At 38.9% G+C, this 24,262-nt stretch overlaps 1 protein-coding gene and 1 pseudogene across 11 annotated transcripts in view; both read left to right on the top strand.

The window, feature by feature from the left end:
• Positions 1-24,262, top strand: part of LOC100346587 (zinc finger protein 717) — an 82,914-nt gene that overhangs the window by 22,783 nt on the left and 35,869 nt on the right. For 5 of the 11 annotated variants that reach the window (XR_016217672.1, XR_016217674.1, XR_016217678.1 and 2 more), the window contains 6 exons: positions 291-417; positions 663-752; positions 847-948; positions 1,605-1,694; positions 2,710-3,021; positions 17,375-17,442. Coding sequence is in view for 4 of the 11 variants with exons in the window: in XM_070054786.2 (XP_069910887.1) it covers positions 291-417; positions 663-752; positions 847-948; positions 1,605-1,694; positions 2,710-4,382 (2,082 nt within the window). In the remaining 7 variants the exon portion in view is untranslated. Of the gene's footprint in view, positions 1-290; positions 418-662; positions 753-846; positions 949-1,604; positions 1,695-2,709; positions 4,859-8,317; positions 8,447-17,374; positions 17,443-21,101; positions 21,193-24,262 lie in introns of those variants that run through there. The other 6 variants (XM_070054786.2, XM_051828855.3, XM_070054787.2 and 3 more) reach the window with 4 other exon arrangements.
• On the top strand, positions 15,305-16,411 carry LOC100346844 (conserved oligomeric Golgi complex subunit 6 pseudogene; annotated as a pseudogene).

Genomic DNA, 24,262 nt, shown 5'->3' with positions numbered 1-24,262 from the left:
ATACTAGATCATAATCTCCTTGGAGGAGGAGAATTTTTATCTTGCTTTTATCCCTGGCAACAAAGACATTTCTATATCTCTAATGGAAATGTTATGATATTTTTAATCATTAATTAATTAGTACAGAGCCAATGTTTCTTCTGTGACCTTTCTTAACAACATATACAAGATACAAAACAAACATCATCTTATATTAGGTATATATAAGATACACACAAGAGTGAACTGTGAGGTTTCATGTTCTTGTGAATCCCAGGGATAATGAGTTTAGGAGAAATGTGCCATTTCAGGGGTTGGTGTCATTTGAGGATGTGACTGTTAACTTCACCTGGGAAGAGTGGCAAGATCTGGATGATACTCAAAAAGCCCTCTACAGGGATGTGATGCTAGAGACCTACAGCTGCTTGATGTCTTTGGGTGAGTAAAAATCTCAGTATTCCCAGGAGCAACACTGTTCTTAGTAAATATATGAATGCTTATAAGCTTTAATGCTGTTTAGGTATGTAATTCCAGGCACTAAAGAATTTTAACATTCACTCCTTTCCAGTAAAAAGTGTCACTGGTTCCTACATTGCACAACCCTAGAAACCATAATATTTTCATTCTTCGAAAGACCCAAATTAGCAGTTTGTAAAAAGTCCTACATTATTTTCTATTAACAGGGCACTGCATTCCCAAGCCTGAGATGATATTGAAGCTGGAGCAAGGGGAAGAGCCATGGCTGGTAGAAAACTCAAACGAGAGACTCTCAGGTCAGTCATTGCATAATGGGCAGGAAGGATGGGAAGAGTGGAGGCCAGCAGATACTGGTCATTTTGAGTTGTTCTCAGTAATCTTTTCCACCAGGTTCCACACCTGAAGATAGCTGCTGTCACACATCACATACGTGCATTGAACAATCTCCAAGGATGGCTCTCACGTGGAAACCTACCTCTCTGCCTTTTTTTGGTTGAGTATTTTCTTTAAAAAACCTCAATCCATCTGTCATATTTAGACTTTCACTTGATCAAATACTTTTTCTAAATACTCAGTTGACCTTTCCTCCATTCTAATGGACTTTCCCCCACTTGTTTATACATTAATTCATTCAATGCTTACTAATTGTGTAGCTTATAGGTGTTCAGTTGTTGGGATAGCAGTAGTCAGACAAATATGTCTCCTTTTAAAGGGATTTTAAAATTCTTTTGAGAGAGAATAACAGCAAATTTATGTAATTGTGAGATAAGAACCACAAGGAGTGTTTTCTAGGATGAGAGACAGAGAAAGTGGGATGTGCTGTTTTAAGAAATGCCCTAGGGAAGGCAGCTATAGAGTAGTTCTTTACTTTGCGCTACCTTGGTTTTGAGATGACTGTTTTCTAAGTTTGAAGGATAGGTGGATATAGTTAACAGTAGAAGGTGTACATCTCTATTGGAGATGCAACTTTGAAATACTGGTTTCAGACTAATAGTAAAAATAAAATCCATGTATTTACGAAAAAGTTATTTGTGGAACTAATGGGGAAGTAGATCAAAGTATGAGCTTTGTATAACTAGATATCAGAAATTAGTGAAGCTAGGTAGATTCAGCATAGGCAGATTTTTACTCTGATTTCCTGTTAACAGGGCAGTGCATTCCCAAACCTGAGGTGATCTCCAACTTGGAGCCAGAAGTAGAGACATGGTTGGGAGAATCCCCAGGCCAGAGCCTCCCAGGTAAGTCTTCATACTGGGTAGGGAGGCCAGAAAGAGCAGAACACAAGAACTGGCCATGTTGAGCTATTTCAAATATCTTTTTCCTGAGTTTCCAGAAGTCCTTGACATGGGAGGAGGACAAGGAAGAGATCCTGACTCTCAAACCCAAGTGAACCAAGGAATCATGTTGAAGGGCTCAAATTTCTGTCTCAGCAGTTTGATGTTATCATTTTCCCCTTTTCTTTGTAGAAAACTATTCCTAAAACAGCAAAAAAAAAAAAAAAAAAAAAAAAAGAGGACTTTATAAAAGCCTCCATTTTCTGTGTAACTAAGGAGAAACTGAATGTCCATGGAACAGAAACATTAAGAAATGAATTGTCAAGGAAGTGCTTACATGTAAGGAAAGGCTATGAGAATGTCAGGACTGTTGATCTCTAAAGGAGCCAGAAAGACTTTTCATATATGATGGTCACATCCTGGGTTGTGAAACCAATTTTTAGACTGGCTGTGATTGTTTGTCCAGGTTGGTTGAAAACAGATTCTTCCTGTTCCTGTTATGTTTCTGATAAGCAGAGGTTACTGTTTTAAATTAGGAATTTGGAAGGTGTCTTCATCCAGGATGGGGAGTGATTTTTTATTTGTAAGCCACCATAGATGCTCACAGCCATTCCTGTTTCCATCATCAAAGCTAGAGAATCAGAAAAACACCATAAAAGACCGATAAATAAGAAAATATAGAAAAACAACAGTTAAAATATAGGGTATGTGAAAAGCATGTACCTTAAAATTATAGTTAGGAAACTACATTTAGGTGTTAGGTGAATATTTTGACTGTTTCCTACAATATTAAAAAAAACTTAAGAAGAGAAAAACATAATTAAGCTTTGGAAAAAAAGGCAGAAATAATTTATTTTATTAGTAGTAGGGACAAAAATCTTTAATGCTAGCATAGGAAGAAACTTTCTTTATTTGAACATTCCGTAATAAATAGTTGGATCTGACTATGGCTATAATTATTATTTTTTTCTTATTTTAGATGTCCAGAAAGTGGATGATGTAATTGACACCAGCCAGAAAAGTCAAGACAGGCACTTGTGGAAAGTTGTAATCTCTAACAGCAACTCAGCAACTGAGCAGAGAGTTGAATTAGGAAAAGCATTCAATTTGAATTCTAACTGTATTTCAGAACTGATTATAAATAATGGAAACTACATAGGATTGGAGCCTGAGGAGTTAATTATATGTCAAAATATGAATATCTATAGTGAACCTGGAGAGATGCATGCTGCAGAGAAGCCTGATGACCATAAGAGAACTGGAAATGTTTTCAGACATCTTAAGTATATTGGTAAGCATCACAGTAATCAAAATAAGCAGCAGGAGTTTGAATATAGAGGACAAGTGAAAACCTTCAACACTGCGGCAGTGTTCTTTACACCTAAGAGGGTTCATATGAGAGGAACCTCATATAAATATAATGAGTATGAGAAAGCCTGTGATACATCAGCTTTCGTCATACAAGAGATAGCTCAGGTGGAAAAGAAAGCTTTTGAATATAGTATATGTGGGAAAACCTATATAAGGCCTAAACTGACCAACCATCAAAAAGCACCCATAAGAGAGAAATCCAGTAAATGCTCTGAATATGAGAAACCCTTCATTCACAGAGCATACGTTACAAAACATCAGGGAACATACACAATGGATAAGCCATATACATCTAATGAGTTTAGAAAACCTTTCAGTCTGAAGTCAAACCTCAGTAGAAACCACGGAACTGATGTAGATGAGAAATGCAATGATTATAACAAATATATGAAATATTTCTACCAGATGTCAGACCTCATTTTACAACCTAGAACAAGAGAGAAGCCCCATAAATGTAATGAGTGTAGGAAATCTTTCTACCGCAAGTCAGACCTCACTGTACATCAGAGAACTCACACAGGAGAGAAGCCCTATGAATGTAATGAATGTAGCAAAAGCTTTTGCCAGAAGTCGAACCTCAGTAGTCATCAACGAACTCACACAGGAGAAAAACCCTATGAATGTAATGAATGTAGTAAATCTTTCTACCAGAAGTCAGACCTTATTATACATCACAGAACTCACACAGGAGAAAAGCCCTATGAATGTAATAAGTGTAGGAAATCTTTCTCCCGTAAATCAGATCTCACTGTTCATCAGAGAACTCACACAGGCGAGAAACCCTATGAATGTAATGGATGTGGGAAATCATTCAACCAGAAGTCAAACCTTATCAGGCATCAGAGAACCCACACAGGCGAGAAGCCCTACGAATGCAACAAATGTGAGAAATCTTTCTACCAAAAGTCAAACCTTATTTTACATCAGAAAACTCACACAGGTGAAAAACCTTATGAATGTAATGAATGTAGGAAGTCTTTCTATCAAAAGTCAGACCTCACTGTCCATCGGAGAACTCACACAGGAGAGAAGCCCTATGAATGTAACGAATGTAGCAAAACCTTCTGTCGGAAGTCCTACCTCAGCAGTCATATGAGAATTCACACAGGAGAGAAACCTCATGAATGTAGTGAGTGTAGGAAATCTTTCTCCCGTAAGTCAGACCTCACTGTCCATCAGAGAACTCACACAGGAGAGAAACCCTATGAATGTAGTGAGTGTAGAAAAACCTTTTGCCAGAAATCACACCTCAGTATGCATCAGAGAACTCACACAAGATAGAAATCCTAAGAATGTAAATATAATAGGAAGTGTTTCAGCCGGAAGGCTTGAGAGACCTCAACAGGCTTGAGAGACCTCACTTAAGAAAACCTATTGCATAAACAACACCTCACTAGACTTCAGAGAGTGCTGGGAAGACATCTTGTCTGGCAACAGTTGCTATAGTTTACAAAACCCAGGGTTGTTGTTATTTTTTAGCCAATTTTTATTGGGCACCATGTAACAAAGTACTGCCAAGGAGTAATGGACATTATATCCAAGCCTGGGAGAAGAAAGAAGACCATGTGGTCCACTGATTTCTCATGCCCTGTGTGACTAATCTGTATATGAATGCCAGGGTGCCTTGCTGACCATATATGGTTAAAGGCCATTGTGAGTAAAGACAGAAGGAATGGCTTGTGGTAGAGATATACCCCATCTTTATTTTTTCTGTGCTTTACACCATATAGAAATAAATATTCTGTTGAGCCATTGTATTTGTGATGTGTTTGCATTATAACACACACAGTCCATTGTGCTTAATCCATTTATTGAAGAATCCACATAATGAATGATACCTGGGAGAAGTTTATAGCCTTTCTATATAAGAAAATTCCCGCAGGAAAGAAACCTGTGTTGTTAATTTTCAAGCCCAAATTGGGTGATCAGTGTGGTAAGATTGATAGAAATTTTGAGTAGAAACAGAAAGATACAAATTTTCATTTTGTTTTCAAGCAGGGCATCTCAAAACAGTAAATATGAGTATAGTATATAAAATTTTTAACAAGTATTCAACAAATGAATAGAATTTTATAATTGCTGGAAAGATTTTTGGTTGTCATGAGGTGGTGATAGATGCTACTGGTATCCAGTAAGGAGAGGCTAGAGAGGGTACTAAATTTTAGAATGCATAGAGCAGCCATCACAAGTATGAGGACTTGAAAGTGTTCCTGAGAAATGTATATTTTGAAGAAAATATGTGTAGATTTCAGAAATTCTTTAGCAAAACAAGCTATTTATCTGTTATAGTCCATCTGAATAGGGTCTAGTTTGAAGCGATCAGAAAGCTAAGACATTACTGTGAAGAGAGCCCCAGTCAGAGAAACTTGAATTCTGCTAATAATTGAAGAACAAACCTTAAATATATGGTGAATCATGAGTGAAAGAATGGTGGAATCATTGAGGCTGCACAAAAAAGTGTGGGCAATGCCCCCCCAAAACATAAATAGTTTACAAATAGGTAATTCGTTTTAAGAAGTGACAAGATGTTGAAAATTAAGCCCTGAAGCAGTACACTGTCCACAATTTCTTCTTTAAAGGTTAATCATATTCCCTCATTGAGAACTGATGATCAGTAGCAGAAAAATTAATAACAAAATAGACATTGCAGTTGATTCAGCATACACCATTCTGACAAGCTAGTTTTCTGTTTGATGGGTACCAAAACTATTAAACTCAAGTCAGCTACAGACAAGCAAAGCAATTAATGGAAATTTTAAGTAAGTGAAATTAAGACCCTGAAGCATTGTTTTTTGAAGACTTATGGTGGATTCCAACGTGGCATTACCTATATCCTGAATACAAAGCATACTCAAATCAGTGACTACCAAGAGGTAGATACAGTGGTCTATTCAAAGCAAAAGCAGATGACTCGAAAGCAAATATCATGGACACATTTTTTGAATGTGTGAGGAATTTTCCTTGTTGACTTTTCTGGAGGGCCAAGGAATGACAGTATCTATTTATTATGAGTGCTTGAAAATTTTAGCCAAAATTAAAAAAAAAAAAAAAAAAACCTGGGAAAATTTTGCCAGAGTTCTCTTTGCTAATGTTCCTATTTATCCCTGTCATCAGACAAAGGAGATTTTGTTGGAATTTTGGTGGGAAATCGTTAGCCATCCAGCTTATAGTCTTGACTTGAATCCTATTTTATTATCTGACTTGAAACACTTTTCAAACCCCATCCATATTTGTTCATTTACTAACTAAAAAAAAAAAAAAAAATACAAATCATTGATTTCCCAGGACTCTCAGTTCTCTAGGGATGAATTAAATTTCCATTATCAATTACAAAATGTCCTGAGTTTAATGGAGGTGATGTTGAGAAATGAAGTTTATATTGTCTCTTTCTATTTTTAGTATTTTAACTTTTTTTTAACATCTTTAAGAGTTAAAGCAGAGAGGGATAGATCTTCCAATTGTTAGTTTGCTCCTCAGATACCTGCAACAGCCAGAACTAGGCCAGGAATTTCATCTGGGTCTCCCACATGGGTGGCAGGAGCCCAAGGACTTGTACTATCTTCCACTGCATTTCCCAGGCCATTACCAGGGAACTGGAATGGAATTGAAGCAGCGAGGACACAAACTGGTGCCCATATGGGATGTTGGCATTGCAGGCTGTGGATTAGCTGCTATGCCACAATGCTGCCCCCTATTTTAGCTTTTAATTAATATGTCCTCAAGTTTTTTGAAGTCTCATTATATATTCAGTTAAGTAAATCTGTGCATAATTCCACTTTATGCCTGGATTATATATTCCATTTTATGGTTTTACCATTTTTTTTTTTACTCTATTCACAAGTTGTGAATATTTTTGTTCATGTTTTCTGGTGTTTGCCAAATGCTGCTAAGAACAATTAGTTATAGATTTTGTGCATTTATTCAACTTGAGAATATTACAGCACTGTAGTAGTGAGACTTCAGTAACCTAATCATAGCAGAGAATTAGACTTTTTTCTCATCCAGAATTCTTTTTTTTAACTTTTATTTAATATAAATTTCTGAAGTACAGCTTATGGATTACAATGGTTTCCCCCCCTCACAACTTCCCTCCCACCTGCAACCCTCCCATCTCCTACTCCCTCTCCCCTTTCATTCACATCATGATTCATTTTCAATTATCTTTATATACAGAAGGTCAATTTATTATAAAGATTTCAACAATTTGCACCCACACAGATACACAAAGTATAAAGTACTGTTTGAGTACTACTTACAGCATTAATTCAGATTGAACAACACATTAAAACAGAGATCCTACATGAGGAGTAAGTGCACAGTGACTCCTGTTGTTGACTTAACAAATTGACACTCTTGTTTATGGCATCAGTAATCACCCTAGGCTCTTGTCATGAGCTGCCAAGGCTATGGAAGCCCCCTGAGTTCGCCTACTCTGATCATATTTAGACAAGGTCATAGTCAAAGTGGACATTCTCTCCTCCCTTCAGAGAAAAGTAACCTTCCCTGATGGCCGGATGGTCGGTTCTTTCCACTGGGATCTCACAGAGATCTCTCATTCAGGTGTTTTTTTTTGTTTGGTTGTTGTTTTTTTTTTTTTTTTTTTTTTTTTTTTTTTTTTTTTTTGCCAGAGTGTCTTGGCTTTCAATGCTTGAAATACTTTCATGGGCTTTTTAGCCAGATCCAAATGCCTTAAGGACTGATTCTGAGGCCAGAGTGCTGTTTAGGACATCTGCCATTCTATGTCTGCTGTGTATCCTGCTTCTCATGTTAGATTATTCTCTCCTTTTTAATTCTATCAGTTAGTATTAGCAGACACTAGTCTTGTTTATGTGATCCCTTTGACAATCCTATCGCTATAATCAATTATGAACTGAATCTGATCACTTGGACTAGTGAGATGGCATTGGTACATGCCACCTTGATGGGATTGAATCGGAATCCCCTTGCACATTTCTAACTACCATTAGGGGTAAGTCCGAGTGAGCATGTGCTGAACTGTATGTCTCTTCCCTCTCTTATTCCCACTCTTATATTTAACAGGGATCACTTTTCATTTAAATTTAAATGCCTAAGAATAATTGTTAAAGAGTTCAACCCATGATATTAAGTAGAATGAAAAAATACTAAAAGTAATAAAATAGTAAGTTGTTCCTCGACAGTCAGGACAAGGGCTGATCAAGTCACTGTTTCTCATAGTGTCTATTTCACTTCAACAGGTTTCCTTTTTTGTGGTTGGTTGTCACTGATCAGCAAGGACATATGATACTTGTCCTTTTGGACTGGCTTATTTCACTCAGCATGATATTTTCCAGATTAAAATCTCAATTTCATGGGAAACATTTTCATTCGTCTCCTGTATGGTTTTCTTAATTCATGGATTGTTTCTAATTACTTATAAATAATCCTATGATTAATTTTTTGAATTCCTTTTCTGGCATTTCTTCGTTCTGTTCATCTTCACATTTTAGTATTGAAGTATTGTGTTCTTTTGTGAGTGTCATGTTATGTCCCTTATTCTTGTTTTTTGAATATCTGCATTTATTTTTAGGCACTTGTGGAGACACTTATAATGTAAGGTTGTTTTTTTCCCCTCCTCTGATGGCTTTTCTCTTTGGACACTGCTTCTGTGGCTTATTAGTGTCTACTCTTTCAGTGAATATCTAGAGGTATGTGCTGGTTGTGGCCAGGGAGTTCTGTTCAGAGCTCCAGGGTGAGGGGAATATCCATTGTGACACCCAAGTTGGGTGTGGGAAATTTCTCTCTTTTTAATCAGGGGGGAGGGTTTGGTCAGCTCTGTTTATATAGTCTCATACTCACCTTCTCCTATTAGGAGACCAGTGTCTGGATGCTAGCCCCAGTGGGTGCAATATTTGTCTATGTTGCCACAGGCATCACATAAACGATCTGTGCAGTTCTCAGTCTGAGCATGAATTCCACAGCAATGACCCTCACCAGAGAATCAGAGAGCCATGAGTGTGTGGAGCCACCCACGGCGACTGCCCAGAGTCCCAGCCACACCCTGTGCCCTCCCACACAGCCAGTATTTTCACAGTCCTGGCACATAAGACTCCCACAGTCAGGAGCACCCAGCCCCCTGTCAATTCTCCAGCATCTTCTCTCAGCAGTAGCTGGGCATGCTGACATGAGCTGGCACAGCTGTTAAGTATGTCTGAAGTGTCCACCCTCTCTCAGCTAGTAACAGGACACTGGTGCTGGGTGGTCAAGGAGACAGAAGCATAATCTTTTTTTCCCTCTAGGTTGGCAGGTACACTGTCCCCCACAGGGCTCCAAGCCAGATTCAAGCCAGGCTCTTCCCGTAGCTTTATCGCCAGTAGCTTGGGCTGCTGTAGTCTGGTTTCATCTCTCCAAAGCTGGGTCTGAGGCTCTTGGCTGCTGGGCTTCTGTGTTGTGTCTGTGTTCATGCGGTATATCCATACCCTCCACAGAAACCCAGTGTCCAAAATTTGAGTGGAGTTTCCTCTGCAGTTTTCTTCCAGCTCTTCCCTGAGATTCAATCACTGGTGTTTTGTTGCCAATGTTTATATCTGTGGTCATTAGGGATATTGATCTTTCATTCTCTTGTTATATCTTTGTCTTTTTTTTTTTTAAAGATTTATTGATTTGCTTGAAAGAGTTACACAGAGAAGGGGGGGGTGATCTTCCATCTGCTGGTTTACTCCCCAGTTGGCCACAATGGCTGGAGCTATGCCAATCCAAAGTTAGGAGCCAGGCACCTCCTCCAGGTCTCCCATGCGGGTGCAGTGGTCCAAGGACTTTGGTCATCTTCTGCTTTCACAGGCCACATCAGAGAGCTGGATTGGAATTGGAGCAGCTGGGACATGAACCGGTGCCCATATGGGATGCCAGCACTGCAGGCAGTGCTTTATCTGCTACGACACAGCGCCAGCCCCTATTTTTTTTTTTTTTTTTTTTTTGGATAGCTTGAATGAAATTGATGTTCTTCCTTAAAATTTGGGTAGAATTTGCCGGCGCCGCGGCTCACTAGGCTAATCCTTTGCCTTGCGGCGCCGGCACACCGGGTTCTAGTCCCGGTCAGGGCACTGGATTCTGTCCTGGTTGCCCCTATTCCAGGCCAGCTCTCTGCTGTGGCCCGGGAGTGCAGTGGAGGATGGCCCAAGTCCTTGGGCCCTGCACCCAATGGGAGACTAGGATAAGTACCTGGCTCCTGGCTTTGGATCAGCGCGATGTACAGGCCACAGCGTGCCGGCTGCGGCGGCCATTGGAGGGTGAACCAATGGCAAAGGAAGACCTTTCTCTCTGTCTCTCACTGTCCACTCTGCCTGTCAAAAAAAAAAAAAATTGGGTAGAATTTAGTAGTGAAGTCATTTGATCCTGGGATTTTATTTACATGGAAAATATTTATAATCAATTCAGTCTTTTTACTGACAGTTGGCCTGCTTAGGTTTTCTGTATCTTTGTGATTTAGTCTTAGGAAGTTATTTGTTTGCAGAGATTTATCCATTTCTTCTAGGCTTTCAAGTTTGTTGACATTGTTTTTCATAGTACCTAATGATCCTTTGTGTTCTTGCTTATCAGTTATATCTCCTTGTTCATGTCTGCTCATTTATCTCTGTCTCCTCACTACCTTAGTCTATACAAAGGATTATCAATTTTGTGTTTTTTTTTTTCAAAGAGCCAACATTTATTTTCTTTCTTTCTTCTTCTCTCCCTCTCTCCCTCTCTCTCTCCTCTCTCTCTCCTCTATATCCCCTCTCTCGCTCTCTCTCATTGATTTCTGTTATCCTATTCTGATGTATATTGTTTCATTCCTTCTCCTGACTTTGGTTTTGGTCTTTTTCTAGGTTCTTGGGATGCATAATAGGTTATTTGATATAGTTCTAAATTTTTACTATAGGCATTTACTGCAATATGCTTCCCTTTTAGTTCTTCTCTATTGTATGTATCCCATAAGTTTGGGTATGTTGCCTTTCCATTTTCAATTTTTTTTGAATACTTGTTTAACATTTCTCTTTTGAAAAGGTTTATTTATTTGAAAGGCATCACTATAGACGGAGAGACACCAGCTGGTTCACTTCACTTATGAAATGGCTGCAATGGCCAAGGCTGAGCCAGTCTGAAGCCAGGAGCCTCATCCACATGGGTGCCATGGGCACAAACACTTGGGCTATTGTTAATTGCTTTTCCAAGGCCATTAGCAGGGAGCTTGATTGAAAAAAGTGCAGCCAGGGCATGTACTGGTGCCCATGTGGATTGCCAGAGTTTCAGGTAATGAATTAACCTGCTATGCCATAAAACCAGCCCTTAATTTCCCAATTGACTTCTTCAATAATGTATTGTTAATTCTATATATGGAAATGTTCCATGTGTAGATGTAAAGCATGTATTCCACTGGTATTGTTGGGAATGTTCCTTAAATGTCTGGTCCATTTGTTCTAGTGCAGTAACTCTGATGTTCTGTTGTTGATTTTTTCATTCCTTCTGCTGTACTGAACCACCTGTCACACAGTGTAGGACACTTCTTGGGAGCTGGCAACACGGCTCACTAGGCTAATCTTCCGCCTTGCGGTGCCGGCACACCGGGTTCTAGTCCCGGTTGGGGCGCCGGATTCTGTCCCAGTTGCCCCTCTTCCAGATCAGCGTGATGCAACGGCCGCAGTGCGCCGGCCGCGGTGGCCATTGGAGGGTGAACCAACGGCAAAGGAATACCTTTCTCTCTGTCTCTCTCTCTCACTGTCCACTCTGCCTGTCCAAAAAAAAAAAAAAAAAAGACACTTCTTGGGTTAAAATGATAGAGTAACTATTGATATTGCATCCTGTTGGGTTTTTAAGGCTGCAGTTCTTTTGCTAGTGTGATGGGATATCTCTGGGGAAGAAAGTAAAGACTGGGTCATTGAGACAGCAGATCTGCTAGTATGCTGGAATGTTTTAGGAGTTCTAAGGAAGGATACATACAAGGGCTCCTATCCCTTATGGCATTCTGTATTTCATTATGACTAATTTTTCAAAATGGTATTATACTGCTACAGCCTGTCTTGTGGGTGCTGGGGACACAATGTTTGTTCCTTCTGAGGAACAAAGTACTGTGTATACTCTGGTGGCTCACCTTGCTGGGATCAAAGCTTATGACAGTTGTGGGTCCCTTCTGGAGCTCCTGTTGTTTATGTCGTATATCTCTGGAGATGGCATCTGCTGGTGATCTCCCATTTACCCTTCCCCCCTCTAATGGAAATTCCTCTCAGGCTGGAGGCTACCAGTTGCATTCTTTACACTGCCATCACTGTCCCTGTGTCCTGTGGGATTTCCTTGTCTGGCTTACTGAATTCCACTGGTTTCTCTAAACAGTCACCCAAACTTCAGTTATTGTTATTTTAGTTCTCTTTGGAGGAAGAAATAAATGCTGGACCATTCTATTCCACCAGCTTCAAGCCCACTGTTATCTTTGTACATGTATGTGCCTGTGGTGGGCTTTAGGACTAGTGATTAATATGCCTATGTCATATATTAGAGTGTCTAGGTTTGAGTCCTGCTCTGGTTTCTTAATGCAGACCTAGTGAGATAGCAGTGATGGTTCAAGTAATTGAGTTCCTGCCTCCTTTATGGGAGATGTGTATTGCATTTCTGACTCTGGACTCCTGGCTTCATCTCAGCCTTTGTGGGCCCTTGAGGTGTGAATCTGAAGGGATACAAATATGAAGATGGGAGCATGTACTCATGCTCTCTGTTCCTAAGAGTGTGTGTATCAGCTACTTAGATATGTTTTCAAATTTGTATGACTCTTTCATTTTTCTATATGGATATAAGAATCCTTGTCAAGTGTTACTGAAAGTTTGATTTGAGTGGCAATGGATTTGAGAAGAGTTAACAACTTGACAAAGCTTTTAAGATTAATTCCTAGTACTTTATCACTGAAAACTATTTATTTTAAAATGAGTCCTTTTAAAATTTTATTTCCTATTTCACTGTGGCAAGTATATGTAGTACATCCTTTCATTCTATCATGAGGTAAAGATTAATTTTATTTGCCAAAATAAAATAAAGCAGGCAGTCACTTTACCCACTACACGACAGCACTGGCCCCATCAGTTGATTTTCAGTCTTCTTCATAAGTATTACTATTATTGGATTTACCCACTGATTTAATCCATAAAGATACTCATAAAGGTTATGAAAATTTGAGAATAAAAAAATTTACACATTTCCCTCTTCTTTGTTAGTATATCAAAATTCTTGTAACTCTGGTTACTAAAATGTCTCTGGATAAATGATGCTATTAAAAAAATTTTGTAGCACAACCACCAAGTGAAGCTTATAGAAACATTTACATTAAAATTCTAAAGCCTTCGTGGGTTAAAGCCCCAGCCCACAGTGCCAGCATCTCATATGGGTGCTGATTCAAGTCCCAGCTGCTCCACTTCCAATCCAGTTCCCTGCTAATGCTCCAGTAAAGCAATGGAGGGTGGCCCAAGTGCTTGGGCCCTTGCACCCACTTGGGAGATCCGGAAGAAGCTCCTGGCTTCAGATTAGCTCAGCTCCAGTGTTTGCGGCCATTTAGGGAATGAACCAGTAATGGAAGACCTCTCTCTCTCTCTGTCTCTACTTCTCTCTGTAACTCTGTCTTTGAAATAAATAAATCTTTTAAAAAATTTTTGAAAGCCTGGCAATTGTCAGCCACCACTATCTGTGGCATTTGGCTGTGTTGCTTTCTGCAGAGCTTCAGTCCTAGCCTACTTTGAGCTTTCTGTGCTTTGACCAAGTTGTATCTCATGTGCCAACCACAGTCCCAGAGGTCCCATAATAAAAAGCTAAAGTGGTATGGAGACATTCAGTCCTACAGTGAAACACATTTCCTTCAGTCATTTTTGTTTTGTTGTGATAGTGCAGGTTATTTCGAGAGTGCTACTTGAGGTGATTCTATTAAGGCTGCAGTCTTCTCTTTGAAGTTTAATGAGATTCATAGGGTCAGGGGTTACAGATGTTGAATTTAACACAGTTCCTTCCCAAAAGTTTCTTCTAAATTGTCACTTTAGATGACCATCTAAAACATTAATTACCATCAAACAATATTCTGAACATTAGAAGTTGAGTGAAATAGGCTTGGTAAGTGCTTCTTTGGTACCAGGGATTATTTTAGGAAGATTTCCTGACATGACATTGAATTGTGTCAAAAGTCTCTCCAGTAGATATTTGTATTCTTATTTTTAAGGAAAACAAAAGCTGAAATTCAGAGCCAGTCTGGTGGAATCTATGCAACAGTGGAGCCAGCATTGAGACTCAGAACTATTTTACTGTGCAGTGCTTTTGATTGAAGTTTCCTGAGCCAAGGAAATACAGATTTCCTTAAAAATTTAAAGAGACCTAAACTATTTTGAATTTCATCAAAAGGCCATTGCAGGCATTTGGTCAGTGAACCAGCAATTGGACAAAATCTCTGGTGTTCTCTTTTGTGTATCTTTGTTGCTCTTTCAAGTAAGTGAAAATAAACATTTAAGAAAAGTAAATTTTGTACTTAGGCATGTTAAAATATTATGAATGATACATTTTAACATAAAAGAGAATAGATGGAGATGGCATCAACACCATTAGAAGTGGGGTATATGGCACTATGGTTGAGGACAATGGGGAAGTGTCATGGTGCCAGTGATCAAGCCTGAAAATGGCCTCAGGATGGGATTTGTGTTGCTTCAGTGCAGACCTACAGCCCATTGTTGTGTAAGCTGCATAAAATCTTGGATATGTGGCTGGACAACAACAAGGATATGCTGGAAGCTCTCGAGGCCCTTTCAGCCTTTGTTGAATATAGTTTGAAGACCTGATGAAATTTACATGGAGATACTGAACCCAAGCTATCAGTGAAGAATTTGTAAGCATTTTCAAGGAAGTGCAGGAAGAATTTGAAAACATTAATGAAGATGTTCAAATGGTGAGCTGCTATTGTGAAGATACATCAAATTAGCAGCACCATCAATTTTGGAGATTTTGGAACAGAAAAGCCTGCTTTTAAAAAACAGCTTTTGAAAACCTTTCTTGATGGGCTCAAAGTGAATGCAGAACAGGCACAATATCTCTGATATTAACAGGGTCAATGGAATCTCTGTAGGATAGACCTGTCTTATATATAAGTACACCTTAGATAAATATGGATCAACCAGAAGTACAGTTGTTAGTGGATTTATTGATACCTTTCAAGAGGAGGAACAGAGAATGCACTTAGATCTTTCGAGATGGACTCCCGTGAGGTATGTAAGAGATATGTTGGCCTGGCTCCATCAAGCTACTGCTTTTTTAAAAAAGATTGGTTTATTTGAAAGAGTTATATATAGAGGGAGAGACAGAGATCCTCCATCTGCGGCCTCATTCACCAAATGGCCATAATGGATGGGACAGGTCCAGGAGCTTCTTCCAGGTCTCACATGTGTGTGCAGGGGCCCAAACAGGTGGACCGCCCACTGTTGCTTTGCTGGACACACCAGCAGGGAGCTGGGTTGGAAATGGAACAGTGGGATTTGAACCGGTGCCTACATGGAATGCTGGCAGCAGGGCCAGTGGCTCAACCCACTGGATTACTGCTTCTGAAAAGGAACACCTGTAAGCTTTCTTTTAAAGCATGTTTCTACACAAGGTGTTGAAAAAAATTTTCAAGATGTTGCTGGACATATCACTGAAGAGGTGTAGACTTCTAAAGGTTTGAATTGAAAAAGTAATACTTGCTGAACCAGGGACAATTTTATTATATTAGATATCTGATCTCAAATATTACAGCAATACAATCAATGACATTTTGGGAATAGTGCAACACATTGATTACCACTGAAGAAATGCATTTGCAGAGCAAAAAATTATTCTTCAATAGCTCAAGTATTCATGCAACTAAGTTAATGGGTAAGGTTGAACTCTCACCAACTAATCTTGGACTAACTTCTGCATTAAATTGGACTGTCATGTAAAGTTTTGGCTTCTAATGGTTCTTCAATCATCCTGTTAGATGCTTGTCAAGCTGATTTTGTGCAAATTTTTTTACGGCTCAAATCTCTCTTCCACATGCATATTGTATCCAGCAATTTAGGCACAGATGATGCAGACAACTTTGTGATAAATTCACTAAATATGATGAGGACAACATTAACTATTGAGTTCTCTGGCAGACATCTGGAAATGTTTCATATTGAAACATATTTAGGGGGCTGGCGCTGTGGTGCAGTGGGTTAAAGCCCTGGCCTGAGGTGCCAGCATCCCATGTGGGCGCTGGTTCTAGTTCTGGCTGCTCCTCTTCGATTCAGCTCTGCTATGGCCTGGGAAAGCAGTAGAAAATGACCCAAGTCCTTGGGCTCCTGCACCCATGTGGGAGACCCAGAAGAAGCTCCTGGCTCCCAGCTGTAGATCAGCACAGCTTTGGCCATTGCGGCCATTTGGGGAGTGAACCAATGGCCATGAAGACCTTTCTCTCTGTCTCTCCCTATCACTGTCTGTAACTGTACCTCTTAAATAAATAAACAAACAAACATATTTAGGAAGACTAATAAATGAGCAAACCTTGTGTTTTAAATAGACTGGGTTTGAATTATATCTATGACACTGTACATTAATGTAAACCTGAAAATGCTAATTTGTCCAACCTAGACTATGGCATTCAAAGCTATAATAGTTCAGTTTTATTATCTGTCAGCCCCAGACAACCCATTAATGCCACAGTTGAGTTTTCCTCTAAGTTCTGTAAAAGAGAAAATTATTAAACCTCAGAATTAGTCTTCAGAGCCTATGCTGAAGTGTGTGCAGCTGTGATGAATCTAGTCAGTGAGTTCAAAGATCCAGAGAACACTCTATATCCATCACCATAGCAAGTGTGGAAATTTCTCTCCTGTTTGTTATGATTTAGTCTTATTTTTTTAGTTTATTAATCGTCACTTAAATTCTGTAGTTACAGTTTTCTATCATTGTTGATCCCAATAATTTCCTTTGTTCTGAATAACATGGAAGTAAGTTGAACTGAGTATCTTTCCTTATCTGCTCTTTTCCATCTTTGCTAGCTTCCTTTCTGGCTTTGCAGGTTCCCATGTATTCTGAAACAACAAATGTATGGCAAAAAGGTGTATGGGAGGCTTGAGGGATTTTTTTTTTTGGCAAGTCTTGTTGTAAACAGCATATAAATTTTTTGTCTAAACTTAAGGATTAATATGAGGATATGACCTAACGGACATCTCTTTTACCTAAATATTCATTTGCTTTCTTACCAGTTGTTATTGTGAGTAGGCTTACTTCATAGCTTTTTGAATATGCCCTGTCTATCCCCACAGAATCTGCCTAAAAGTGTTAGAAGAAGAAAAAAATTGACAGTGAATTATGCTGCAGGTATACATAGCAGGTAATCTTTCTGTTATATTTTTTCTGATGGCATGTAATTGACTACACACATTTTTTGTGATTTTAAATATACATCCAACATAAATGAAGTGATGAAATTAACATAAATAGAATGTGTTCCACTCTGTGCATATCCTGGAAGGAACCAAAGGCAGAGTTGAGCCCTTTCAGTGAGTTTTAGGTAAGTAGGCATCCTGACTTGTGTGTTTAAAGGGATCCTACATCCAGCAAACTGCAAACTTTGGAATCAAAAGCAAAGAATGAAACCAAGACCTGGAGGGTGACTTGGCTCTGCCCTCAGAAGTCTTCTTGATTGACAATAATTGTACATGATTGCAGGCTACATTTTGACATTGCAGATCATGTATTCAATATATTCTGATCAGGATAATCAGCATGTCCCCTACTTTGACATTATTTTATTTCTGAAGGCTCAGGGCTTCTTTTTTCTATTTATAAAACATGCGAGGTTGTATACTGAGGAAGATTCAGAATTACTGTAGTTTATCAAAATTATATCTTGGAATCCAAAATGGCTGAATATAGAGATGCTGCATCACAGCCACAGAAATACCAGAACAAAGGAAGGACCCCATTTCCAGAGGACAGATTGAAGGAAATTTTTAGTAAATAAGTTAGAGAACAGCGCAGAGACTGTAAGCTAGCAGAGAATACAAACCACTGCTAGCTGCTAAAGCTTCTGTGCCACCAGCACCTGTTCAAGGAACACCATCTTACTGAGAAAAGAAGGCACTGCAACCCTGTCACCATTATGTTCCAGTAGTGCTATGGGACAATTCTAGAGTCCTGACTAACTTCAAGTCCAGCCTAAAGAGGTGAGTAGGGTATGAGCAACTACTTTGCTCAAAAGTACTAGATTCCAGTTTCCTGTGGTAGAGCTGCTACTCAACTCTGTTCTGACTTAGGGGACAGCAGGCAGACTTACTGCTACCAAGGACCACCAGAGTCAGAGAAGGGCACTTTGCAGGGTGGAGAGCAGACCACCTGTGCCCTTAGCTGGGGGGTTGTGGCATAAGTAATTCTCACACTTTGTGATCTACAGGATTTTCCTTGGCCTCTTAGGGTTAGCACCAGCAAAAGACTGTAGAAAATCCTAAAGGGACCAGTTCTAGAGGTCTAGGGTGCAAGCATCTTTGTCACCCATGCATGCCCTATGGGAACAGGGTCAGTTCCAGATGTGCCTTGCAAACCTGGCACTGTTGGTGTTGGAATCTCTGAAGTAGCTCACACTGCAGTGCATATAGAGTTCTGATTTGCATTCCTCTGCTTCAGGCTGGTCGCTCACAGGACACAATCTCCAACATAGCTGGTTCTCTCCTCTAACAATTGGGTAATGATCTCCCTGCATCCCGCAGAAACAAGACTGTGACTATTAGTACCAGTCTGCCTCATAGGACCTAGGGAAGAAGAGGTCTGTATTCCACTACATCAAGCCCATACCTACTAGTGAAAAATCAGTATATATTGCTATTACCCTGTAGTACCTGGAGTAGGGTCCCATTCACATCCCCCAGTTCTGGGACTAGGACTTTTGGTACTATAACCACTCTCCCAGAAGGAACTGAAGAATGTTCTACCCACAATATAAAGTCATAGAGCTAGTGCTGGTACCCAAAGCTCTAGTATCAGGATTACTTAGTGTGTTAAGGGCACAGCCTGCTCTGTGTCCCTGAGCACCAAGACCAAAGCTTCAGCAATCACAAAGCATACTGTGACTGACAACCAACTCTGGGGACTAAAGAGATATACCCCTAGTATGCTTCAAAGTCATTCTACCTCCATGAACTGCTGCAAGCTAGACAGCTGTGGCACTCATAGACACTGATGACATTGATTAAAGCTAAAGCACTTTGAGGTTACAATTCTGGGATCACATAAAACCAAAGCCAAAGCAATAAGCCAAGTTGATACTCAACATTCCATCTAAAAAAACCTGTTTTCTGAGAAACCTACTCCATAAAAAAGAAAGGACTATTACACCAGATGTTCAGAAATCAGTGTAGGGACACAGAAAACGTGAAGAAGCAAGGAAGAACTACACTTTGGACAAAAAACCAGAAGAGTTCTACAGAGACAGGTTCTGACATGAAGGAAATTATGAAATATATAAAATAGAATCCAGAATCATGATTCCGAGGAAACAATGTGATACAAGATAACACAGTTTAAAGAAATGGAGAGAGAAATAGATGCCAGGAGTGAGAAATTCACTAGAGTTTTAACAACAGAACAGATCAAGTAGAAGAAATTTTGGATATAGAAAACAATACTTTTGAAATAACCCAGTCAGATAAAAATAAAGAGAAAAGAATTTAAAGGAATGAAGAAATACTATATGAAATATAGGATACCATTAAGTGAACAAATATTCATGATATAGGGATTGCTGAAAAAAAGAGAAGGAAAAAGATATTTGGGAACCTAATTAAATAGTAGTTTAAACTTCCCAAGTCTTGAAGGAGATACGGATATCCAGATATAGGAAGCCCAAAGATCCCAAAGCAGACAGTACCAAAAAATACTTTTTCCAATGCATATTATAATGAAAATGACAAAGTTTAACAAAGAATCATAAAGACAGTAAAAGTGTTATTTTACATATAAAGCAAAACTAAATATACTAACAGCAGACTTCTCAACAGAAACCCTACAGCCCAGAAGAGAGTAGAACAATATATCCATGGTCTTAAAAAAGGAAAAATCTTCAAGAATATTATATCCAGAAATACTATCCTTTATAAGTGACAGAGAAATAGAGTATTTCCCAGATGAGCAAAAACAGAATTTGTCACTACCAGACCAAAAAAAGTAGTGGTAGGAAGGAAGTTTATAGCATTAAGTGCTTACATTACAAAACAATCTCAAATAAATGACCCAACAGTGCATCTCAAGGACTTAGAAAAACAAGAACAAACAGCTCATCATTAACAAGAGATGAAAAATAATAAGAATGAGAACAGGAATAAATTAAATTGAAATTAAAAAGATAATACAAAGGAGCACCAAAGCAAAAACCTAGTGTTTTGAAGATATAAACAAAATAGATAAACTTTTAGTCAGACTAACATAAAAAAGAGAAAAAATCAAATACAGGTGAAAAAGGAGACATTACTATCAATGCCACAGGAACAACTAATTATATGCTAACAAATTGGAAAACCTTGAAGAAAATGATAAATTCTGGATATATATATAACATGCTAATATTAAATCAAGACTATATAGTATATCTAAATATACGCATGATAAGCAGCGTGAAGGAAGCAGTGATTAAAAGTCCCCAGTGAAGAGAACTCCAGGACCTAATGGATTTACTTCAGAATTCTACAAAACATTTTAGTGTAACTGACTATTTACTTTACAAGTGATTCCAAAATTGAAATTGAGCAGGATGTCCTTCTACCAAACCCTTTTTATGAGGCCAGCATCACTCTGATTTCAAACCAAAGATATAACATAAAGAAAACTACCAGTAACCTTAAGGAATATAGATGCAAAAATTTTCAACAATATTCTAGCAAACCAAATCCAATAGTACATTATAAAGATCATATATCACTACCAGGTAGGATTTACCCCAGAGGTGCAACAGTGTTTCAACATTCACAAATTAATAAATGCCTTAAATTATCTCAACAGAATGAAGACCAAAAACCATATGATCATCTCCTTAGTTGTACTGAAAATATTTGATAAGATTCAACAATGCTTCATGATAAAACCTCCCCAGGTATAAAAGGGTGTAGAGGGACATATATTAGGTATATAAGTTATATACCTTAGGTATATAAGAGACATAACAAAATTATATAGTCTGAATGACAGTCCAAGGGCTAATATTTGGAATAGGGAAAGCAAAGAGCATTTCCTTTCAGATCTGGCACAAGACAGATCTGTCCATTTTCTCCACTCCTTAATCAATATAGTATTTGAAGTATCAGTAACAGTAATTAGGGGGGAGGGGCCGGCACCATGGCTCACTTGGTTGGTCCTCCACCTGTGGCACTGGCATCCCATGTGGTTGCTCCTCTTCCACTCCAGCTCTCTGCTGTGGCCCAGGAGTGCAGTGGAGGATGGCCCAAGTGCTTGGGCACCTGTACCCGTGTGGAAGACCAGGAGGAAGCACCTGGCTCCTGGCTTTGGATCAGCACAGCACTGGTCATAGTGGCTATTTGGGGAGTGAACCAACGGAGGGAGGACCTTTCTCTCTGTCTCTCACTGTCTGTAACTCTCCTGTCAAATAAATGAAAAAAAAGTAATTAGGCGGGCTGGTGCTGTGGCATAGTGGGTAAAGCTGCTTCCTGCAGTGCCGACATCCTAGATGGGTACTGGTTCATGTCCTGGCTGCTTTACTTCCAATCCAGCTCTCTGCTATGGCCTGGGAAAACAGTGGAAGATGGCCAGTCCTTGGGCCCCTGCCCCCACATGGGAGACCCAGGGGAAGCTCCTGGCTCCTGGCTTTGGATCGGCGCAGCTCCAGCTGTTGCACTGCAGCCATCTAGGGAGTGAACCAGCGGATGGAAGACCTCTCTCTCTCTCTCTCTCTCTCTCTCTCTCTCTGTGCCTCTCCATAACTCTGCCTTTCAAATAAATAAATCTTTTTAAAAAATGATTGGAGAGGAGAAAGAAAAAATGGTACTGAAATTGGAAATGGGGAAGTCAAAATATCCATGTTTGAATTTTTTTTGTATTTTTAAAATTATTTATAAAAGAGAACACATTTCAGCAGGTGCCGCGGCTCACTAGGCTAATCCTCTGCCTGTGGCGCCAGCACCCTGGGTTCTAGTCCCAGTTGGGGCGCCGGATTCTGTCCCGGTTGCTCCTCTTCTAGTCCAGCTCTCTGCTGTGGCCCAGGAGTGCAGCGGAGGATGGCCCAATTGCTTGGGCCCTGAACCTGCATGGGAGACCAGGAGGAAGCACCTGGCTCCTGGCTTTGGATTGGCGCAGCGCGCTGGCCACAACACACCGGCTGTAGCAGCCACTTGGAGGGTGAACCAACAGAAAAAGGAAGACCTTTCTCTCTGTCTCTCTCTCACTGTATAACTCTTCCTGTCAAAAAAAAAGGGGGGGGGAACACTTTTCATGTATTTAATATAAGCAGTTTAAAGAGTATATTTCTCACCATACCCTTCTTCACTCACTCTCACCCTTCCTACTTCATTTCTTTAACTTTTAAAATGATGTACTTTCAATATTATTTATAATCTTTTTAACTCTCCACTAAATAAAGATTTTAACAAGTAGTGAGTACAAAAACCAGTGTTCCTGAAGAGTATAGACAAGGGCTATAAACAATAATCAATTGTCAAAATGTCAGTTTCACTCCTATACATTAGATTTTATTTGTACTCCGTATATTACCACAAATCAGGGAAACATGATATTTCTCCTTTTGAAACTGGCTTTTTTCACTAAGCATGATGATATCCAGTTGCATGCACATTGTTGCAAAAGGATTTCATTTTTTATGGCTGAGTAGCATTCCATCATGTATATGTACTTTAATTTCTTAGTCCTGTCATCAGTTGATAGACATCATGGATGATTTCATATCTTAGCTATTGTAAATTGAGCTACTATAAACATAGTGGTACAGAAAGCTTTCATATGCTGATTTCAATTCCTTTGGATAAATTCACAGGAGTGGAACAGCTGAATCATATTATAGATCTATTTTTATGTTTCTGAGGAATCTCCACACTGTCTTCCATAATAGTTGTACTAGTTTACATTGCCACCAACAGTATATTAGAATACTGTTTTCCCCACATACTCAACAGCATTTGTTATTTTTTGATTTCTGTGTGATAGCTTTTCTAACTTGGGTGAGGTGAAACCTTGTTGTGGTTTTTTAATTAAATTCTGGGGTCTCTAATCTGTTCCGTTGTTCAAGGTATCTATTGTTGTGCCAGTGCCAAGCTATTTGATTATAATAGCCCTCTAATATGTCTTGAAATCAGGTATTTTGATGCCTTCAGCTTTATTGTCTAGGATTGCTTTAACTATTCTGGGTCACTTGTGATTTCATATGAATTTTAGGGTCATTTTGCTGAAATCTGAGAACAACTTTGTATTTTGGTTGGGATCACACTGAATCTGTAAATAGTTTTGTGTAGTGTGGACATTTGATTATATTAATTCTTCCAATCCATGAACATAAAATTTTTTCCATTTTTGGTGTTCTATTTCTTTTTTAATCTTTTGTAATTTTCATTGTAAAGGTCTTTCATATCACTGGTTACATTTATCCCAAGGTATTTAAATTTTTTTGTAGATGTTATGAATGGGATGGGATTGATGTTACAAACCCTTTCTCAATCATGGCATTGTTTGTGTATATGAAGATTATTGATTATTGTGTGTTGATTTTATATCCTAAAGTTTTGCCAAACTCTCTTATGAGTTCCAGTAATGTTTTAGTGGTGTATTTTTGGTTCCACTGTGTGTGATCATATCTGAAAACAGAGATAATTTGAGTATTTGTATTCCTTTGATTTCTTTTTCTTGTGTAATGACTCTGGCTAAAACTTCCAGAATTATATTGAGTAGTAATGTCTGGTTCTGGATCACAGTGGAAATTTCTCTATCTTTCCCCCATTCAATATTATGCAAATAGTTCTATTGTATCTTTTTTGGTTTCAATTTTTTATTCTCTAATTTTTATTATTATTCCCTCCTCTAATTTGTTGTTTGGTTTATTCTTGTTTTTCTAGATCATTGAGATGTGCTGTTAGATCTTTAATTTGATGCCCTTCTAATTTGTTGACGTAGAAAGTAATTGCTCTAAACTTTCCTCTTAA

This window comes from Oryctolagus cuniculus, chromosome 12 (assembly GCF_051225735.1).
Source record: "Oryctolagus cuniculus isolate XC-2025 breed Fujian yellow rabbit chromosome 12, ASM5122573v1, whole genome shotgun sequence".
Lineage (NCBI taxonomy): Eukaryota > Metazoa > Chordata > Mammalia > Lagomorpha > Leporidae > Oryctolagus > Oryctolagus cuniculus.
This window is presented reverse-complemented; position numbering and strand designations above follow the sequence as displayed.